General features: G+C 42.1%; 1 protein-coding gene across 1 annotated transcript in view; it reads right to left on the reverse strand.

The window, feature by feature from the left end:
* Nucleotides 1-12,384: 12,384 nt before the first annotated feature.
* EIF2AK3 (eukaryotic translation initiation factor 2 alpha kinase 3) overlaps nt 12,385-18,380 on the reverse strand; it is an 87,901-nt gene continuing 81,905 nt past the window's right edge. Inside the window, exons 16-17 of the mRNA XM_066376891.1 lie at nt 15,335-15,397; nt 12,385-13,562 (exon numbers count right to left, since the gene is read on the reverse strand). Of these exons, the coding sequence (XP_066232988.1) occupies nt 13,356-13,562; nt 15,335-15,397 (270 nt within the window). The 3' untranslated portion in view covers nt 12,385-13,355. The remainder of the gene's footprint in view (nt 13,563-15,334; nt 15,398-18,380) is intronic.

Genomic DNA, 18,380 nt, shown 5'->3' on the forward strand with positions numbered 1-18,380 from the left:
ATAATAACCACGCATATTGAATGCCAGCCTTGTCATATGCATATTCAACACCTACATTTTTGCAGAAACATAAGGTTTTATACTGGTCATATAATCGCATATTTTACTATGAGATTGTTTTTCTTTTCCTTCCTCTCCTCTCGTTTTCTTCTTGTCCACTCTTGAGTGCCCAACAGCATCAGCCAGCAATTCTCTCTGTAGCTTCCCCCATCAAAGCACAGATTTGCATATATGAACATATTTGTATATCTTTAAACCAGTTATGTCATTTAGTCCTCACAATGAATCAACTAGTTATGCTTGTTTTAGAGTTGGAGAAACCAAGGTTATGATTTCATTTTAAACCTCTATTTATTGAGTGCTCACGATTTTACCAGCTTCTGTGCTTAACATTATAGATCTTATCCCTTAATCTTCCCAACCAGTTATTTGCAGTCGAGGAAACAGATTCCAGAGCTCAAGGAAAGGTGTAAACAGGTAAGCAGTAATGCTGTGGGGTGTAATTGCAGAGCCAGGCGCTATCTCCTTACCTGCCACTCCTTCCTCTAAAATGCCCTCTGGATGGAAGGGAATGCAAAGAAGTGAGAATTGCTATGCAAAGAGGATGGTGGAATGATAAGTGAATAATTACAGGCATCCTGCTATGTTACTGCAGTTATTTTAATAATTGTGTTGTTTCCTCACAGGTAAAACAGCAAAGGAGATAATTTGAATTGCAGAGGTTCTAGTGGAACTAAAAGAGACCACATTAAGTCCTTCAAAACTATAAAGCAGGATACCAAAGATGGGGTCAGTTAAAATATATTCTAAATATGGTTTATTGGTTTCCCTTCTGTGAATGTAATATTATTAACCCCCAAAGTAGTGCATTCGTTGTCAGAAGTCAATGGCTGAGATGTTTGTTAAAGTTAATTGTCAACTCACTCACACCCCTCTCCCAACACCACTCTTCCAAGACAACCAGTATGGGGTTTGGTGTGGATACTTCTAAACCTTGTATGCCCATGGCAAACATTTTATTTAAACAGAGAGAGAAGTCGTTTGTTTGCAATTGTACTATTCAACGTCCTCAGCAAATTATTTGTTGTTTAGTTGCTTTATAGACATTTAATAATTTCACTGCTGCTGGCCCATTGCATAATATTCATTGTATGAATGCACCTTCATTTTACTCAGTCATTACCCTTCCACTTCATTACTTCCCAGTATCAAACCCTCCCAAACCTTCTCTGGACAGTTTTGTGACCTTTCCAGGGAGCGGACGTTTTGCCACTCCTCCAAGAGGTACGTGAGCTCTGTCCCAGCCCACGGGGCATTGTTCTCCCCCACACGCTACTGGCCTTGTTTCTGACAGTGTTCCTTGGGTGCTCCTAAAAGCTCACCTCATTCCAGAAGGCAGCATGTGGGGAGCCATGCATGAAGCAGCCTCTAAAGAAATACTTCAGAATTCTACATTGAAGGATAGTGACAGAGGGCTTGCCTCCAGGCTATTGGGGACCGTACCTTTTTGTTGCTGGACAAAGGATGTCTTTCCACCCTACTGCAGTGGCTCAGTCCCTCTGTGTTCTGCCTGGTTCTCTGTCCCAGCACCTCTCCAGTTAATCCTCTTCCTCACTTGTCATGGTGATCTTAATATCTCATGTCCTTCCTCAGCTCAGAAGCACTCAATGGTTTGTTGTAAAGTACCTGTACCTTAATTCTGCAGGTTTATGTAGAGAAACCAAGTCCAGATGAACTTTGAAGAGTTTTACTAAAGGAGGAGATTTATTAAATATGCCGGCTGCATATGGCTGACACGGGACATTTGCAGACCCAAATCGTGTGTCCCAAATACATCTCAGGGGCTGGTTATATACCCTTGATCACACACGGGCTGGGAGAGCATGACATCATGGCACAAGCGTACAACATTTGTTTAGGGGATACACAGAAACATTAAGACTTTCAAGGTAACACAAAGATGTTTACAAATCTTTCAGGGTTCATCTTACCTCACTAGCCTAGAGGTATGTTACTCTCAGGATTCCAGGAAGGGGGGAGGAACTTCAATCAATGTAGAGTGGTATGTAAATTCTGTCTCCCATTGAAAGAGAAGAAGTTTCCCTTTATTTTAGATTTGAAACTAAATGACCCATTGTTCTTGCAAGCCAGAAACTTCTACATTCTTCTTCCTTTCCTGTTGGCAAAATTGTTTTCTAACTGGTTTTGAATAAACCTTTGGCAATAAGGGTCTCAAAACTCCACTGGTTTTGGGTGGCATTTTTCTATTCATTTGAATTTCTAATTCTGATGTTCTGATTTTAGGCAGACTGGAAAAATATAAGATAAACAATAAGATTCAAACACTAATGTTAACAAATACTATAACAAGTGTCCTAATACAATAAAGTGACCAAAGCCCACTAGATTTTTTTCCCAGAGACAGAGCAAGAGTCAGAGAGAGGAATAGATAGGGACAGACAAACAGGAACGGAGAGAGATGAGAAGCATCAATCATCACTCTTTCATTGTGACACCTTAGTTGTTCATTGATTGCTTTCTCATATGTACCTTGACCATGGGCCTTCAGCAGACCGAGTAACCCCTTGCTCAAGTCAGTGACCTTGGGTCCAAGCTGGTGAGCTTTTTGCTCACACCAGATAAGCCCACGCTCAAGCTGGTGACCTCGGGGTCTCAAGCCTGGGTCCTCCGCATCCCAGTCTGACGCTCTATCCACTGCACCATTGCCTGGTCAGGCACCCACTAGATTATTAAACAAAGTTCTAATCAATATAACAGGATTCAAAATAAAATTCTTACAGTCTTAAATGTCCTTAACATTTAACGTAATTTCTCTAAGTCTATGTTGACACCATCACTGTTTCATATTATTTGCAAATGTAACTTAATCTCACTTCATTTTGAGAAATGTCCCAAAGAGCAGGAATCACACATATTCAGGAAAAGTCCACAAAGTACTGGAGTTGTGGTCACATTCCACACTCTATAGCTAGAGTCCAAGTCTGAATAATCACTGCTTCTAGCTGGAATTAGGTGCAGGTCCCAGCCTAAAATAGGCATGGGGCATTGAGACAAGAGGAATAAAGGAGGCACTATACATTAAACAAAGTAACAGAAAATAAGACTGTCAATACCCACAATAGAGATCTTTGAGGGATAAATAAAACTCAAATATTAGGCAAGGTATAGTAAGTGGCCCTTGTGTTTACAAGAAATGAGATCAGTTTACCTGCTACTTGGAAGAAATATCCTAGGCTTGTCCACAGTGTTGTGAGATAAGGCCAATGGCACTGGGCACCTTTAGCCTTCAGTGGCAAGTCCCAGCAGGCTGGGCAAGATCAGGTCACAGGTGGCTGGATTAAGGCTGGAGGAGACTGAATCCTCCCTCCGTGGAGCAAGGGGGCAGCTTACCTTCTTGTGTCCCTTTTTTCTACAGCAAAGGCATGCCCCCTGGTGGGAGCTGGAAAGCCTGACAGGCTTTAGCTTAATGACCTTACTTTCCACTCTTGAAGCAGGGCCCTGATAGAATCCTATGAAGCTCCTTTTGGAGCCTTTAAGGGCGTATGCCAAGAGCTGGTATTTTTCCTGATCTCTTTTGGGCTCCATTTGCTTTTTCTGTTCCTTTCTTGGTCATTATAGACCTTAAAAGCCATGGGTCAGAAGATCTCACTGAGGGGCTTATGGGCCCTTTTCTGTCTATCTAAACTCTTAGAAAAATACAAAAACAGCATATTAGCTGGATCAAATAAAAGAGGGTAGAGGTTTGTAAGAGAAACAGGTTTGGCGTTTCCTTTAGGATTCCTGAGTCTCTTCGCTGCTGAATAACTCAGTACATTAGCATTCAAAAGAAATTTTTAACAATACTGTTTCAAAATGATTATAAACTAAACATTACATAAAAAGACATTATTAACAATTATTATGTATTTACTAATATTTAAACCAAGATTTCAATATCACAGGGCTATAAAACAGTAAATTAAAAGAACAAAAGACTTTGAAATAACATATACATTTCTAATATAGAAAATACTCTTTTATACATTAGTAAGGGACAATGAATCACCACTTCTAACCCAGTGGTTGGAAAACTTAGTCAATATAGCTGATTATTAACAGTACAATAATTGAAATTTCTTTTGAGAGCCAAATTTTAAATTTAAACTATATAGGTAGGCACGTTCCCTACTGAGGCAGTGCCCACACATGGCACTCCATTGGAGAGCTATACTCAAGGGGTGAAAGGTCATATGTGGTCCGCGAGTTGTTTGTGAGCAGCAGTTTGCTGACTAGGGTTCTTAGGAAAGGGGAAGAGGCAGAGGTATCCGGCGTGCCTGTCCCCTCTTTCACATCCCAAGGCTGGCTGAATTCTAGCCTAGCCGAGCGTCAGGAGGCAGCTGTGTGGCTTGTCTCTTAGTGCTCGGTCTGCTGTTTGCTGTTTGCCTTCCATTTGGGTGCACCATGGAGACAGGCCAGAGCACGGCAGAGTGGGGAGGGAGCATGCTTACATTCAAGTCTCCTTGCGGCCGCAGACCCACCCCATCATTCCGCACACTTCGTATCCCTGCTTGGCTTTTTACTTTTCTTTCATCTAAATGGCTTACTTGCCAGCCCTTCCCCTTAGAGGCTGGAGAAACACTTTCCCAGGCATATTCCCTATTGCAATACACGCATTGATTTTTTTCCTAGCAGAGTTTTAATTCTTTCTCTCGAATTCCCTTTGTGTCCTAGATCTAAGTCTGGCTGGACTAGGAAGACGTAGTGCTCTCTCTGTATGGAGCAAGCTTTTGGCCATTGTTGCAGATTCATTGTTAAATTTAGCCATTGATCAATGTATGGAAACTGCTCAGGGTGGCCTGGATCCTCAGTTATGATGTTCCAAACTGCCCTTACTAGCTGGAGATTAAAAGTTCCGGTTGTGCTAGCCACTTAACCCCAAAGGTTGGCCATTCTGATTCACAGAGAGTGTGAAGCCTTTTCCATATTCATGGCTGTCTCCATAAGCTTCTTGAAAGTGCTTTAAAAGACAACCTAAGGGAGTCTTCTGTGAACTGGGCCCTCCTCCCATATTTAATAGCTAGGGCCACCTCTTTAAAATATTGAAACTGTTCCAGGAAAATCCAAGAATTAGTACACTAATAAAAGCAAAAAGATGACAGATAATTAACTAGCACCCAGAATAAAGGGTGTTTGACTATAGAGGTATTAATTATTACACAAGACAAGGGGAAGAATTTCAACAGAAGAGAATAATTTCTTCAGGGGAGAAATCAGACAGAGTGCTCTAAAGGTCTTGAATCTAAAAAACAAAGAGAATAAACAATTCACCATTTAAGATTGCCTTCTAGTCAGAAACCTCCAATTTTTGACACAAAATCTCAAGCCAGGCCTTAAAAACAGACACATTTAAACATTAAACAAAGACTTCACATACACAAATAATGAGCGCGCTTTATTTATTTTAACTTTTCTAAAAAACAAAGCTCACTTGCGAGGGAAGGGTTCCCCCTAATGGCCTCTCAAGTGCTCACAGGCTATGTCCCTGGAAGGACTTTAGACTCAAACTCAGGGGTTTCAGACAGAAACAATGAAAGCAAAGAACGAGATCTCAACAAATACAAAGGTGTCCCTGAAAATCCTGAGATAAAACTGATTAGCTCAGTATTAACTCAGTCCCTATTCAGATTTCTTCCCAAGAGCACCACCAAATGTAATGTGGCAACCACCAAATGTCCCCACTCAGGTCTTCCTCTGAGAATATAACACAACTAGATGCCTCCAGAAGTTCGGGGTCTCAATTAAGTTGAGACCCCTTAATTGTCCCCCTTAATTGTCTTCCTAGAGCATGAACAAATGTACAAATGTGCAAACAAAAATAGATGTCTCTGAAAGCCCGAGGCAGAACTGACTAATCTGGTTAGCTCAGTTCCCACTAATTGTCTTTCTAGAGTACGACTAAATGTGCAAACACAAATGGACATCTCTGGAAGCCCGCTTTCCAGAGTACAACCAGATGCATCCCAGAGAACCCTAAGGCAGGACCAACAAACTCCCCACCGACGTCTTGGTTTTGGAGAGTCCAATCCAGACAGACTAGTTTCAACTCAGCAAAGCAGAAGATTGGCCCTACTTACACACCCCTTAAGTTCCAAGTCAGCGAAGCAGAAGATTTGTCCCACCTACACACCTCTGGAGTTACAACTCAGTAAAGCAAAGAATTGGCTTTACCTACAAATTTCAAGAGTTACAACTCAGCAAAACAAAAGATTTACCTCACCTACATATCTCCGGAGTTACAACTCAGCAAAGACACAAATGTACCTTACGTACATCCTAGTCCCAAACAAATTGACCAGCACCAGTCCCCAAACAGAAAAGCAAAAGTAAGAATTCAGAAGAAAGCCAGAATTCAGTAAAGCAAAAGAGTTGATTTCTCCTTGATTTCTCTGCTGAATTGTCCAAATTGTCGAATTTGGGAACGGGGAGGTATCTACTGAAGAACTGTCCAGACCCCACAGGTGGGCAGTAGCGGAGCAACCAAGTGGCGCCACAATTGGCCCACTATGAAAGCTGAAATGCCCACTAGTGGGCAGGAGGGACCAGGTTGACCAGCACTGCAAAAGTGGGCGGTTTTTATAAAAAGGTTCACCATTACGGGCCTAGAGGTATGTTACTCTCAGGATTCCAGGAAGGGGGGAGGAACTTCAATCAATGTAGAGTGGTATGTAAATTCTGTCTCCCATTGAAAGAGAAGAAGTTTCTCAGTTAACCTTTATTTTAGATTTAAAACTAAATGACCCATTGTTTTTGCAAGCCAGAAATGTCTACATTCTTCTCCCTCCCCTCCCCAAAGGAAGGATGGGACAGGAAAGCCTGATCTTTCCTCCTAAAATATCAGTATTAATTTTGCACCTTTTTGGTACCTTACTACAGGTTATCATTTTGTCTGGACAGAAGCCCCAACTTTTACCACAGTTCTATGAGTACCAACCACAGTTCTGTGAAACTCACCATTTTCAAAATAGAACATCTATCCTCAGACCACCTACCTCCTCCTTCTTTGGGATTCTATCCAAGTTCAAGCACCAGACATCCTGAAGCCATTTTCTTCTCTCCATGTATATTCAGTTAACTCCAATGTCCTGGACTTTCTGCCTCAAAAATAATTTAACTGACCTCTCTGCTTGCTGCACTACTAAGAATGCTTTTTCTCCTTCCTCTCCTCCCCCTACGTACCCCCCTCATTCCTGCCCTTCCCCCCAATCTTTGCCCAGAACACCAGGTCTTACAGAAGACCAGAAAAGGAAGCTACTGCTGAGCAAGGGGTTAAGGACCCTGATTGTTGGATGTAACTGGGCACACTGTTCCTATGTTTACTGTTTTCAGTCACTGAACACTCGAGGAATTTAAAGGCAGACTTGGTGTGGTTGGATTTCTCCCTATCTGGTATGGTTAGGTAAGTCACCTGTAGACACACTTGTTATCATGTTTGGGGGGGTAGTGTGTTCTACCTTTACAGATGGAAGAAAGTTTATTTCAGCCCTCAACTATTTACCGTATTTCCCCATATATAAGACACACCCTTTTCCAAAAAATTTGGGGTCTAAAAACTGGGTGCATCTTATACAGTGGTTGTGGCATTTCAAATGCCATAGATGGAACTGAGGATGAGGCAATATATGAAGACAGTGATTTGTCATCAGACACAGATGAGGACAAGCTAATGGATGAGAATTTTGACAGTGATGAGGAGTTGTATGAACTTTATGATGAATAAAACTTGAGTTCAATAACTTTATGTAATACTTTTTTTTTTTCAAATTTCAGGCCCCCAAATTAAGGTGTATCTTATACATGAGAACATCTTATACATGGGGAAATACAGTACTGTTGGGGAAAGGTGAAAATGAGACCCCTAGTGGCAACTACTATAGTTGTAGGGGTAGGATCTGGGAGGGGGAATCTCCTTAAGCAATGCCTCACCAATCTAGTTGTGGAAGAGCAATGCCCTCAGAGGTGGATGTCCCCAAAGGTGGACCAGGAAACATCCAGAGTCCCTGCTCAGCCCTTGACTGGTCCAAGAGTGAGACTGAGCAACCCTATTGCCCAGGATTGAGCTGGAAGCTTGCTTTATCACCACTTCCCTGGAGAAATAGAATAGCTTTTGGTGTAAATGCATACAAAGTATCCATGAGGAACAATATGGAAACAGAAAACCATAAACTCCCGTTTTTCTGTCTGTTACTCAGAGGCAAAGGGCAGACAGAGTAGGTGACTAATTTTCAGTTTCTCACCATCTTCCTTAGCTCTAGACCAGGACTCACACTGCTACTGTTGCCTCCGAGAGGTGGAACCTAGAACCTGGAGATGTGCATGTGCTTTTTCTCTGGCAGGGTCCACACAAATGCGGGGCTGTCCTGGGAGAATCCCTGCTACATGGGCCTGCGGGGGGCGGGGCGTAGGATGCCGGCCAGTGAGAGAGGAAGCTGTGTCTGGTGCTATCCCAGACAGGGCTGTGCTGTGCTGAGGCCCAGCCCATTTCTCCTCTCATTTAAATTAAAGCATAAGGTTCCCTTCCTTTAGAAAACTTTCAGGATTTGAGACTTCCGTGTTTAGCATCAGAATTGTTCAACCACTTTTTCTCCTTAGATCTTAGCCAACTATTTACCATATTTTCCCATGTATGAGAAACACTTTTTTGAAAATTTTGGGGTCTATAAACTGGGTGCATCTTAGACAGTGGTTGTAGATTTTTTTTTTACTTGCATTTCCCGTTTTTTCGTGCTTGTTGTCTTTATGCTCATTGTTTCGTACTTGTTACGGGTATATGTTTTACCACATTCTGCCCAGAAATGGCTTGGAAAAGATTTTCGTACCCTGCTGAATTCAAGTTAAAAGTGATCCAGTTTGCAAAAGTGAATGGAAATTGTGCTGCTATATGTAAGTTTTGTCCTCCTCCAACTGAGAAATCAATCCGAGACTGTCTACGGGAAGAAGAAACCCTACTGAAAACGCCACGGCAGAGGGAGGCCATGAGAGGCAAGTCAGCAAAGTGGCCTGATTTAGAGAGGGAACTGAAGATATGGATTGAGGAGCAAAGGGCAATTGGCACTCCTGTGTGCACAAAGATGGTTCAGCATGAGGCAAGAAGAACTGCTGATGAAAAATAAGTTACTGATTTCAAAGGAGGACACAATTGGTGCTTCAGGTTCATGAAACGGGATGGACTAAGCATGTGTACACGCACCAGACTTGCCCAAAAGATCCCTGAAAGCTATGAGCAGAAGGTCCTTGAATTTCATCATTTTGTCATTCAATGTCAGCAGACACATCAGTTTGAGTTGGGACAGATTGCAAATATGGACTTAGTCCCCTTTCAATTTGATGTCCCAAGTAACAGAACTTTGATAAGAAGGGGTGAAAACTTTAACTGTGAAGACAAGTGGACATGAAAAGAGCCATTATACAGTTGTTCCAGATGGTTGTGCTGATGAAACCAAGCTGTCTCCTATGCTGATTTTCAAATGCAAAACACTGCCAAAAGAAGATATTCCTCGAGGAGTTATTGTCCACATTCATGACAAGGGTTGGATAGATCAGGATGGGATGAAGATCTGGTTTGAGAAAGTTTGGAGGAGACCAGGTGGGCTCCTTACTCAAACCTACCCTATTGGTGCTTGATCACTTCAGGGCACACATAACAAAAAACACAAAGAAGATTGCTGCAGAGCAAAAAACTAAACTTGCCGTCATACCCGGAGGCTTGACATCCTAGCTCCAACCACTTGATATCAGCATTAACAAACCCTTCAAAGCTGCCATGAGAGATGAATGAAACCAATGGATGAAGTCTTCTGGGGACAATTTGACACCAGCAGGAAGACTGAAGAAACCTACTACAGAAGAAGTTTGTATCTGGGTGAAAAGATACTGGGATAATATCAAGATTGCGATCATTGTCAAGTCATTTATAAAGTGTGGCATTTCAAATGCCATAGATGGAACTGAGGATGAGGCAATATATGAAGACAGTGATTTGTCATCAGACACAGATGAGGACAAGCTAATGGATGGGAGTTTTGACAGTGATGAGTTGTATGAATTTTATGATGAATAAAACTTGAGTTCAATAACTTTATATAATACTTTTTTTTCAAATTCAGACCCCCAAATTAAAGTGAGTCTTATATGTGGGAGCATCTTATACATGGGGAAATACGGTACTGCCTTGACTAGTACATTCCTCACTTGGCTATTTGCTGCAGCTATGTCAGAGTTACATGTTATGTTCTCCAAATACAATTCTACAAATACGTAATCCAGGACCAGACTATATTATGCAAGGCATTAATGGAATCACAAGGTGTGCCCCTACCCTCTGGGACCATAGCTATTAAAGTTCACCTACATCAGAGTGGCCTGATAACCATGTTATTAAGTACAAAGTGCTACAAGGAGAGGCAAGTATAAGGGAGAGGTCTCAGAAAGATGCCAGAAAAGCAACAGCCTGAAGAGAGAGAAGGATTTGGGGTCAGGAGAAAGGGCTCTGGTAAGAATAGGAGTCTGTTCTTGCCACAGTTGGTCCTGCCGGCCCAGCCCCATCACTCCCCAAACCTGCTTTCCTACTGTGGCCAGCAAAGGCACAAGAGAATTAAAATGAAGGGAGGCCTGATTATATCATGTACAAATCTTGCAAATCCTTAGCCTGGTACAAGGGAGTAGATAAAACCCTGACCAGCTTTGGACTACCTGGGATTGGGTCCAAATTCTGCTTTTTCTGGCTTTGTGCGCGGCTGGGCTAAACCGCAGCCCCTCTCTGGACCCGAGCTTTACCGCAGGTAGCATGGGCTATCCTAACACCTGCCATAACTAGCCCTCAGGGCATCTGGGACAGCCAAAGGGTCTGCAGCTGGGACTGGCGAAGGTGGAGGAAAGGTATTGAGGGAGCAGCAACTGAAGCAGGCTGACGTTTGACTGAGAGATGAGGAAAGATGGGTAGGCTGGCCTGGAGTCAAGGAGATGCTGGAAAGAGAGGCAGTGTTCAGCCGCACTGAGAAGTGAGGGTCTGGAGGGGCAGCATCAATACTGCGACAGTTTTCCAGCTCGGAGACTGCTCACAACTTTGTGGGACACACATCATCTGTCTGTAAAATGAAAATAGAGTGGTACCTTGAAATACGAGATCAACATACAAATTTTTTAAGATACGATCTGCGACTTGGTCGGTCCGTATTTTTGTTCGAGATCCAAGCGAAATTCTGAGATACGAGTCATGATTTGGGAAGCTGCCACTTCAGCACTTTTTAATGACACTTGTCACATTTCCATAACATTTAAAAGGCAGGCAAAAGCAAACCTCTTTGGATAGATTTTTATTCAAAAGTCCTGCAAATGAAAAGTGCCGAAAGTACAGCGAAAAAGGCAAAAACTGGTGATGATTAAATGAAAAATACGTAATGTTAAGCTTAGGTTAAGTTTAAAGTTAAGAAAGTGCATTTTTTACAATAAGTTTTTCTGGTTTCATTTTAAGTAAAGAAAGTGCAGTTTTAGTTTTGTTTAAAGTAAAGAAAATGCAGTTTTAGTTTACATTTAGTGTTAAGAAAGTGCAGTTTTAGTTTACGTGTCTACAGTGCCTGCATCCCTTCCTTCCTCCCTCCTCCTCTGCCATTCACCTCCGTTAGCCGCACTTGTCTTGTCTCCAAGGTAAGAATACAGTACTAAATAACACCTTTTTCTTTTATTTCACATATTTTGTTATGCATTGGTAAAGTATACATATGTGTTTCTTAATTAAAAACATATTTTTTCATAATTTAGGATGGTTTAGGGATGTTTCACAGGGCTGAAACAGATTAAATCTATTTCAGTTATTTTAAATGGGAGAAATTTGTTTGATATATGAGTTGACTGACTTACAAGCTCGGTTACAGGATGAATTAAACTCATATCTCAAGGTACCACTGTAATCTTCCACTTTGACCCTTAATAGCATGTTGTCTAGCTAGCCTATACTTAGCCAGCCCAGCTCGCATGTGCCTCCACATGGCTCCCATCAGACCTGCTGTCACACAGCACAGCCCGCACACCAGGCCCTTTGCCATGCAGCTCTCCAAGGGTAGGTCCTCCTCACGTCCTTAGTCATGTGCACAGAATAGGTGCTCAGCAAACATCTCTAGAGTAGGAGCACAGTGAGTTGTGAAAACGACTTGGCCCTGGACAAGTCTTTGGAATATAACATAGAAGACACTTGTTTGGAATAGGTTAGGAATAAGTTTCTTTGAGGGTAGTGCTATGACCCTTCTTAGACACAGCCTATTTTATAAACTTGAATTTGAAATACTACCATTTTGGGGCTAATTCCCCCAAATAAGAGTCAATCATAAATAATTAATAAAAGTTTTATTAAATCATTTAGACTTGAAAGAAGTCACAATAGTTAACACACTTAAGTGCGTTCTATATACCACCAACCCAAATGGATTGAGTTCAGAATTTTTATAAATAAAAAATAAACATATTTACAGTGAAAAATAAAAACACATTAGCGAGTTAGATGATTAAACTGTTACCTATAATCAGGTTTGGTTAAGTACCAACCTAAAGAATTACATAGAAGACATTTAAGAATTTATTAGGTTAAAAAGTCCATAATTAAAGAAGTGAGGGGGTGATATGTGATTCATTTCTTCCTACAGCCTTTTTTCATCCCTAAACCAGAACTCTTGACCAATTTACATAAAAAGCCTTATTCCCTCTTTTTTTTGGAGAGAAAGTACAAAAAGCCCTTAGACTCTCTCTAGATCTCTCTCTAGGAATACAGCTACTAGATGCTATCAATGCTACTATAAAACTAGCTATGGACATATTAGACCATTGTACAATTTGTGCTACTTGTCCTCCAAAATAGTGCTGATTCCTAACTTACCCACCAGGGACAAAAACAGAGTCAGCTTTTTTGGAAATCAGTTTCAAAATCACCAGTATATCTAGAAAGCATATTTCTAGAACAATACAGTTAGCATATGTAGGGACTTTCATTATTCTATACTATAAAAATATCCTATTAATTTTAGAGACTGCTTCCACCTGCAAAAGATGAGGTCTATCAAGTTTAGCCAGCCAGTTTCAAGAGACCAACAAAGAAAAAGAATCACAGATTATTTAGTGATGGTTCTCTCCTCAAGTGTAGCAAAAATCAAGAGTTGGCTCATATTAGGTTATGCTCCAAAATTCGGTTTAAATTTGACTTAGAAAAGTAGTCCAAAATAAAACTGAGCAAAGAACAAAATCCTCAAGTCCACAACTCTGGAAGGCACACTTCTAGGAGGTGGACTACGGGACCACTCTGTGCCACCTTAAGACTGACTGCTTGGCAAAGGGCTGTGGGAGCTGCTGGACTGTCTTGAATGTTTTGTTCCTGATGAGCTCATGGAGCGAGACCTCTGCCTGAGCACTGTTTTTCCTGTAAACTCCAAGTCCTCAAATATGGGATTTTCGATGATGTCTGTAGCTTCAGGCCGTTCCATGGGGGATGGAGAGAGCATGTCTTGAACCATCCTATGCTGAAACATAAAAAGTGTTTTGTGATAAAAGGGCCAAGTTTCGACTGCTGCACACAGTACCCTAACTCTAGAGTAAGCAAAATTAAACTCGTGAGCCAGTTTCTGACACAACTTCTCAACTCTGTCGCTAAAATACAAGATCAGCCACAGGCGACGTGTAAGCACATGGGCATGGCTGTGTCCCGAACTTCATTACAAAGGTAGGTGGGAGGCTGGGCTGGGCCTGGGGGCTGGTCTGCCAACTCTTTAACAAGTGTGGACCATTGTGGATAATTGCTTGTTATCTTCTAACATATAATAAAAGCCCTTAAATCATATCCTTGAAACACACACATCATTTGACTTTAAAAACAAATTCATCTTATAACTAACTGCCTGTGAGTGTACAACCATCTCAATAAAAATTTCAATTAAAATATCATGTCAGAGGTCGATACCTAACATCTTAAAATTTTTTTTTGAACTCCTATTAATGTAACATATTCTTATGAGCCACTCTGGGAATAGAATTATCAAATTTACAAAATATATAACAAAAAAACTTTTGTAAAATGTATTTCATTTAGGTTAGTGTAACTCTGTATTATAAAATTCATTTTAATGCAATCCTTCATTGAACTTATAATACTGAAAGATAAACTTTAATTTGTGGTAAGTCTAATTTACTTCAATTTTATTATTTAAGAAAATTCAAGATTTATCAATGTATAAATTTTTAAATATTTCTGGATGAAACATTTTATGAAATGTTTGTTTTTGGCATGCGAGAGAGAAAGAGGAGGGGAGAGAAATGAGAAGCATCAACTCATAGTTGTGGCACTCTGATGGCTTCTTGTATGTGCTTTGATGGCAATGGGGGGCTCAAGCTGAGCCAGTGACTCTTGCGCAAGCCAGCAATCTTGGGCTCAAGTAAGGAACCTTGGGGTCATGTCTATGATCCCATGCTTAAGCCAGAGACCCTGAACTCAAGCTGGCGAGCCTGCGCTCAAGCCGGTGACCTCGGGGGTTTTGAACCTGGGACTTCAGAATCCCTGGTTGATGCTCTATCCACTGCACCACCACTGGTGAGGTCGAAATAAATTTTTTTTAAAACTGCAAAAATAAATCTCAAAGGTTCATAACACATAATTTTTACTATTCAAGACAAACCAAATTTCCCCTTCCCACTCTGAACCATTTACTGTGTCACTCTGAGTGGTATCATTGCAACACATATAATCATTGGAAATTGTGCCCCTCTCCCTAAAGAAGCCAGTTTTTAAGATCTCTCTCAAATTCGCTAAGATAAAGCATTAATGGCCTGCTGATAACAGCGACTCTGTTCCTGTGAGGACACCCTAGAAGCTCAGCCCTGCGGAAGTGAAAAGCACTACCATCTACACACAACTCGTCACGTAGCACAGGGCACAGAAGGCCAGGCCAAGGCTCGGCCCCAGTCTCTGATTTAACAAGTTGTGTGTTCCTGGATCAGATCTCTTTCTTCTTCAGACCTTTGGCTTCCTCATCAGGAAAACGGGGCAACTGATGAACTGACTGCTAAGGACCCTTTATGTTCTACATATGATTCTAAAGAAAATAAAAGATGAGGCCTTAGCCCATAGTTTACTTGGATGGAGTGTCATCCCAATATGCCATGGTTGTGTTTCGATCCCTGGTCAGGACACATATGAGAATCAACCCATGAACACATAAGTAAGTGGAAGAACATATCGATGGCTAAAATCAATTTTATATATTTAAACAAATAAATAAAAGAGGAGAATTATACAAACCTCATGAGGATATTTCTGAGTAAACAGTGGTGGAAATTTGAGATTTCTTACATCAGTTAAAATCTAAAAATAAAAAAATTTTTAAAAAGAAAAATGTTACTCATCTTTAAATCTATTTTGATATATAGATCTATTTAAACAAAAATATTTTTGATATTTTAAAAGAGAAACTAAGGATAAAAGGTAAATATTAAACAGGTAGAAAACATCAGTCAGTAGCTTTTCTTGACTTGATAACACATATACACAACTAAGATTCTCAGAGAAAATTAGGATACTAAATCCATGTAAAAAGAGTAGGATGTGATTAAAAAAGTGTTGGGCAGATAAAATGTATTATGCTCACTTTGTTAAAGATAACACGAGGAGGCCGTCGCCCAGGTGATATTAATGTGTGTTGGGGTGGGCTAAAGGCAGGTAGAATCCTTGTAGCCTGGGGCTTGGTTTTGGGATTAAGCCTTTCCTACCCTTTTTGGTGTAAGGTGGTACAATCCAATCATGCCTCAGAGAAGTGACTTTGTATTAGAGACTACCCTATTTTGTATATTGGATTAAAGGTTGTGAAGCTACACTATAAAATAGGGGTAGAACGGGAACTTGCCGCTTGGTTCCTGAGGTTAGCATGAGAGAGCGGAGAGAGTAGAGCCAGCAGCTAAAGGAGGCCACGTGGAGGAGGCCAGGAGAAGCAGCCAAGATGGCGGAGTGCTGAGTGAGATGCCAGTTTGTGTAGAGTTTGTATCTGGGATAAGGAAGCAGATGGGGAACTGAGGAGAAGAAGGCTGGTGAGCTAGAAACCTTTGATTCTAGGAAACTCGGATAAATCAGTGGCTTTATGAGCACTGAATGTGACTGGGTTTTGGAGCCCAGTGTGTGTTTTTACTTGCCCGCCGGGTGCAAGGTAGGATTAAAGGCTATGGCCCATCAGTTTTTGGCTCTGCTGTTTCTTTACCGACTGTCCGAATCCAATGCGAACCTGCATGGGCCGGGCGGCTGTGATGGTGGCCCTGGCCTTGACTGCTGGCTTTACATTTGGCGTAGTCTGTGGCAGGATTCGATACAGATTGGCAAGGAGCCTTTGAGTGGTGGAGTAGAGGACTGGCTAGTGTTAGGGTTCCCCATGGCTGTCCTTTTGGGGATTGTAGGCTGGCTGACTTTTACAGCCATGCGTGAGGAAACTAAGAGCTCTGTGGAAGAGGCTTCCTGGGACCTGCAAACCGAGCAGTGGAAGGAGCTAGAGCAAATGCAGGAGAAACCGATGCTGACCCTGGAGCTGGAGGAAATGCTGGAGGAGGAGGCCAACCAGGTGTTCGAGATTCGCCTGGAAATGGAGCAAACGCTGGAGGAGGATTCAGAGGTTCGTGAGTTGCAGCTTGCCCTGGATGTTGCAGAGAGCCAGCAGCGGCAGGAGGCCGGGGCTGAGGCTGAGGCTGAAGCTGAGGCCGGGTCCGGAGCTGCAAGGTCTGTGGAGCAGAAGGCGGCGGCAGCCCGGGGCTTGAGCCTAGCAGCGGGAGCTGGTGTTTTCAGTTCCTCTTTGGAAGATGAGGAGAATCGAGCTGGAGTTGCAATCCGCAGTCTCCAGAAGATGGAAGCCCAGCTGGAAGGAGCACCTACTACAGCCCTGGTAGGTCTGCGATTTTGGGGACATAGGATGAACGTTATCATGCTCTCCAGAGCCAAGATGGAAATGCTGACTGCCATTGCCATGTGCCCCTCTTTGGGACAGTGTAAGACCTGTGAGGACGGCAGGGATGAAGGGGGTGGCTGATGCCCTATGTGCATGGACTGATTTCCTGGACTATGACCGGAGTGGGCATTGGCTCCTTTGTTGGATGGACTTACGGATTACGGATTTTGGACAATGTGAAATACTCCGATGGGGGTGGGGGGTGGCTTTGCTGGAAGCACTCCCCTGCCCCGGGAAGCTTTTCCCATGGCTAGAAAGAAAGCGAGGACATTTTGCGCTTTGGGCAAAGTGCTCAGAGACTGGTGAAGTGTACCTTTGTAATTGTTGAAACTGTATTATTTTTGCTGTTTTAATTTGTGTAATGTTCTAATGTAATGTTCTAATTTCCTTGCACAGGGATGCTGGTGGTATAGATTGTGGGTAGTAAAGTGGGCATAGGGGTGGATTGTTGGGCAGATAAAATGTATTATGCTCACTTTGTTAAAGATAACACGAGGAGGCCGTCGCCCAGGTGATATTAATGTGTGTTGGGGTGGGCTAAAGGCAGGTAGAATCCTTGTAGCCTGGGGCTTGGTTTTGGGATTAAGCCTTTCCTACCCTTTTTGGTGTAAGGTGGTACAATCCAATCATGCCTCAGAGAAGTGACTTTGTATTAGAGACTACCCTATTTTGTATATTGGATTAAAGGTTGTGAAGCTACACTATAAAATAGGGGTAGAACGGGAACTTGCCGCTTGGTTCCTGAGGTTAGCATGAGAGAGCGGAGAGAGTAGAGCCAGCAGCTAAAGGAGGCCACGTGGAGGAGGCCAGGAGAAGCAGCCAAGATGGCGGAGTGCTGAGTGAGATGCCAGTCTGTGTAGAGTTTGTATCTGGGATAAGGAAGCAGATGGGGAACTGAGGAGAAGGCTGGTGAGCTAGAAACCTTTGATTCTAGGAAACTCGGATAAATCAGTGGCTTTATGAGCACTGAATGTGACTGGGTTTTGGAGCCCAGTGTGTGTTTTTACTTGCCCGCCGGGTGCAAGGTAGGATTAAAGGCTATGGCCCATCAGTTTTTGGCTCTGCTGTTTCTTTACCGACTGTCCGAATCCAATGCGAACCTGCATGGGCCGGGCGGCTGTGATGGTGGCCCTGGCCCTGCCTTCTGGCTTTACAAAAAGAAAAACTGTGGACAGTAAAAATTGGACAGTCAAAATATAAAAAGGAATTAGTAAGGTTGGAACAAGTTAAAGAACTTTTGCAAAGAGTATAAAAAAGCCAGAAAGATGAAATATAGCAGAAAAAATATTTATAATAGATGTTGATAAGATTAAGTCAGGAGTTCCAAAAAAAGAAAAGAGAAAAACTGGAGAATTTATTAAA

This window comes from Saccopteryx leptura, chromosome 3, assembly GCF_036850995.1.
Source record: "Saccopteryx leptura isolate mSacLep1 chromosome 3, mSacLep1_pri_phased_curated, whole genome shotgun sequence".
In the NCBI taxonomy this organism is placed as follows: Eukaryota; Metazoa; Chordata; class Mammalia; order Chiroptera; family Emballonuridae; genus Saccopteryx; species Saccopteryx leptura.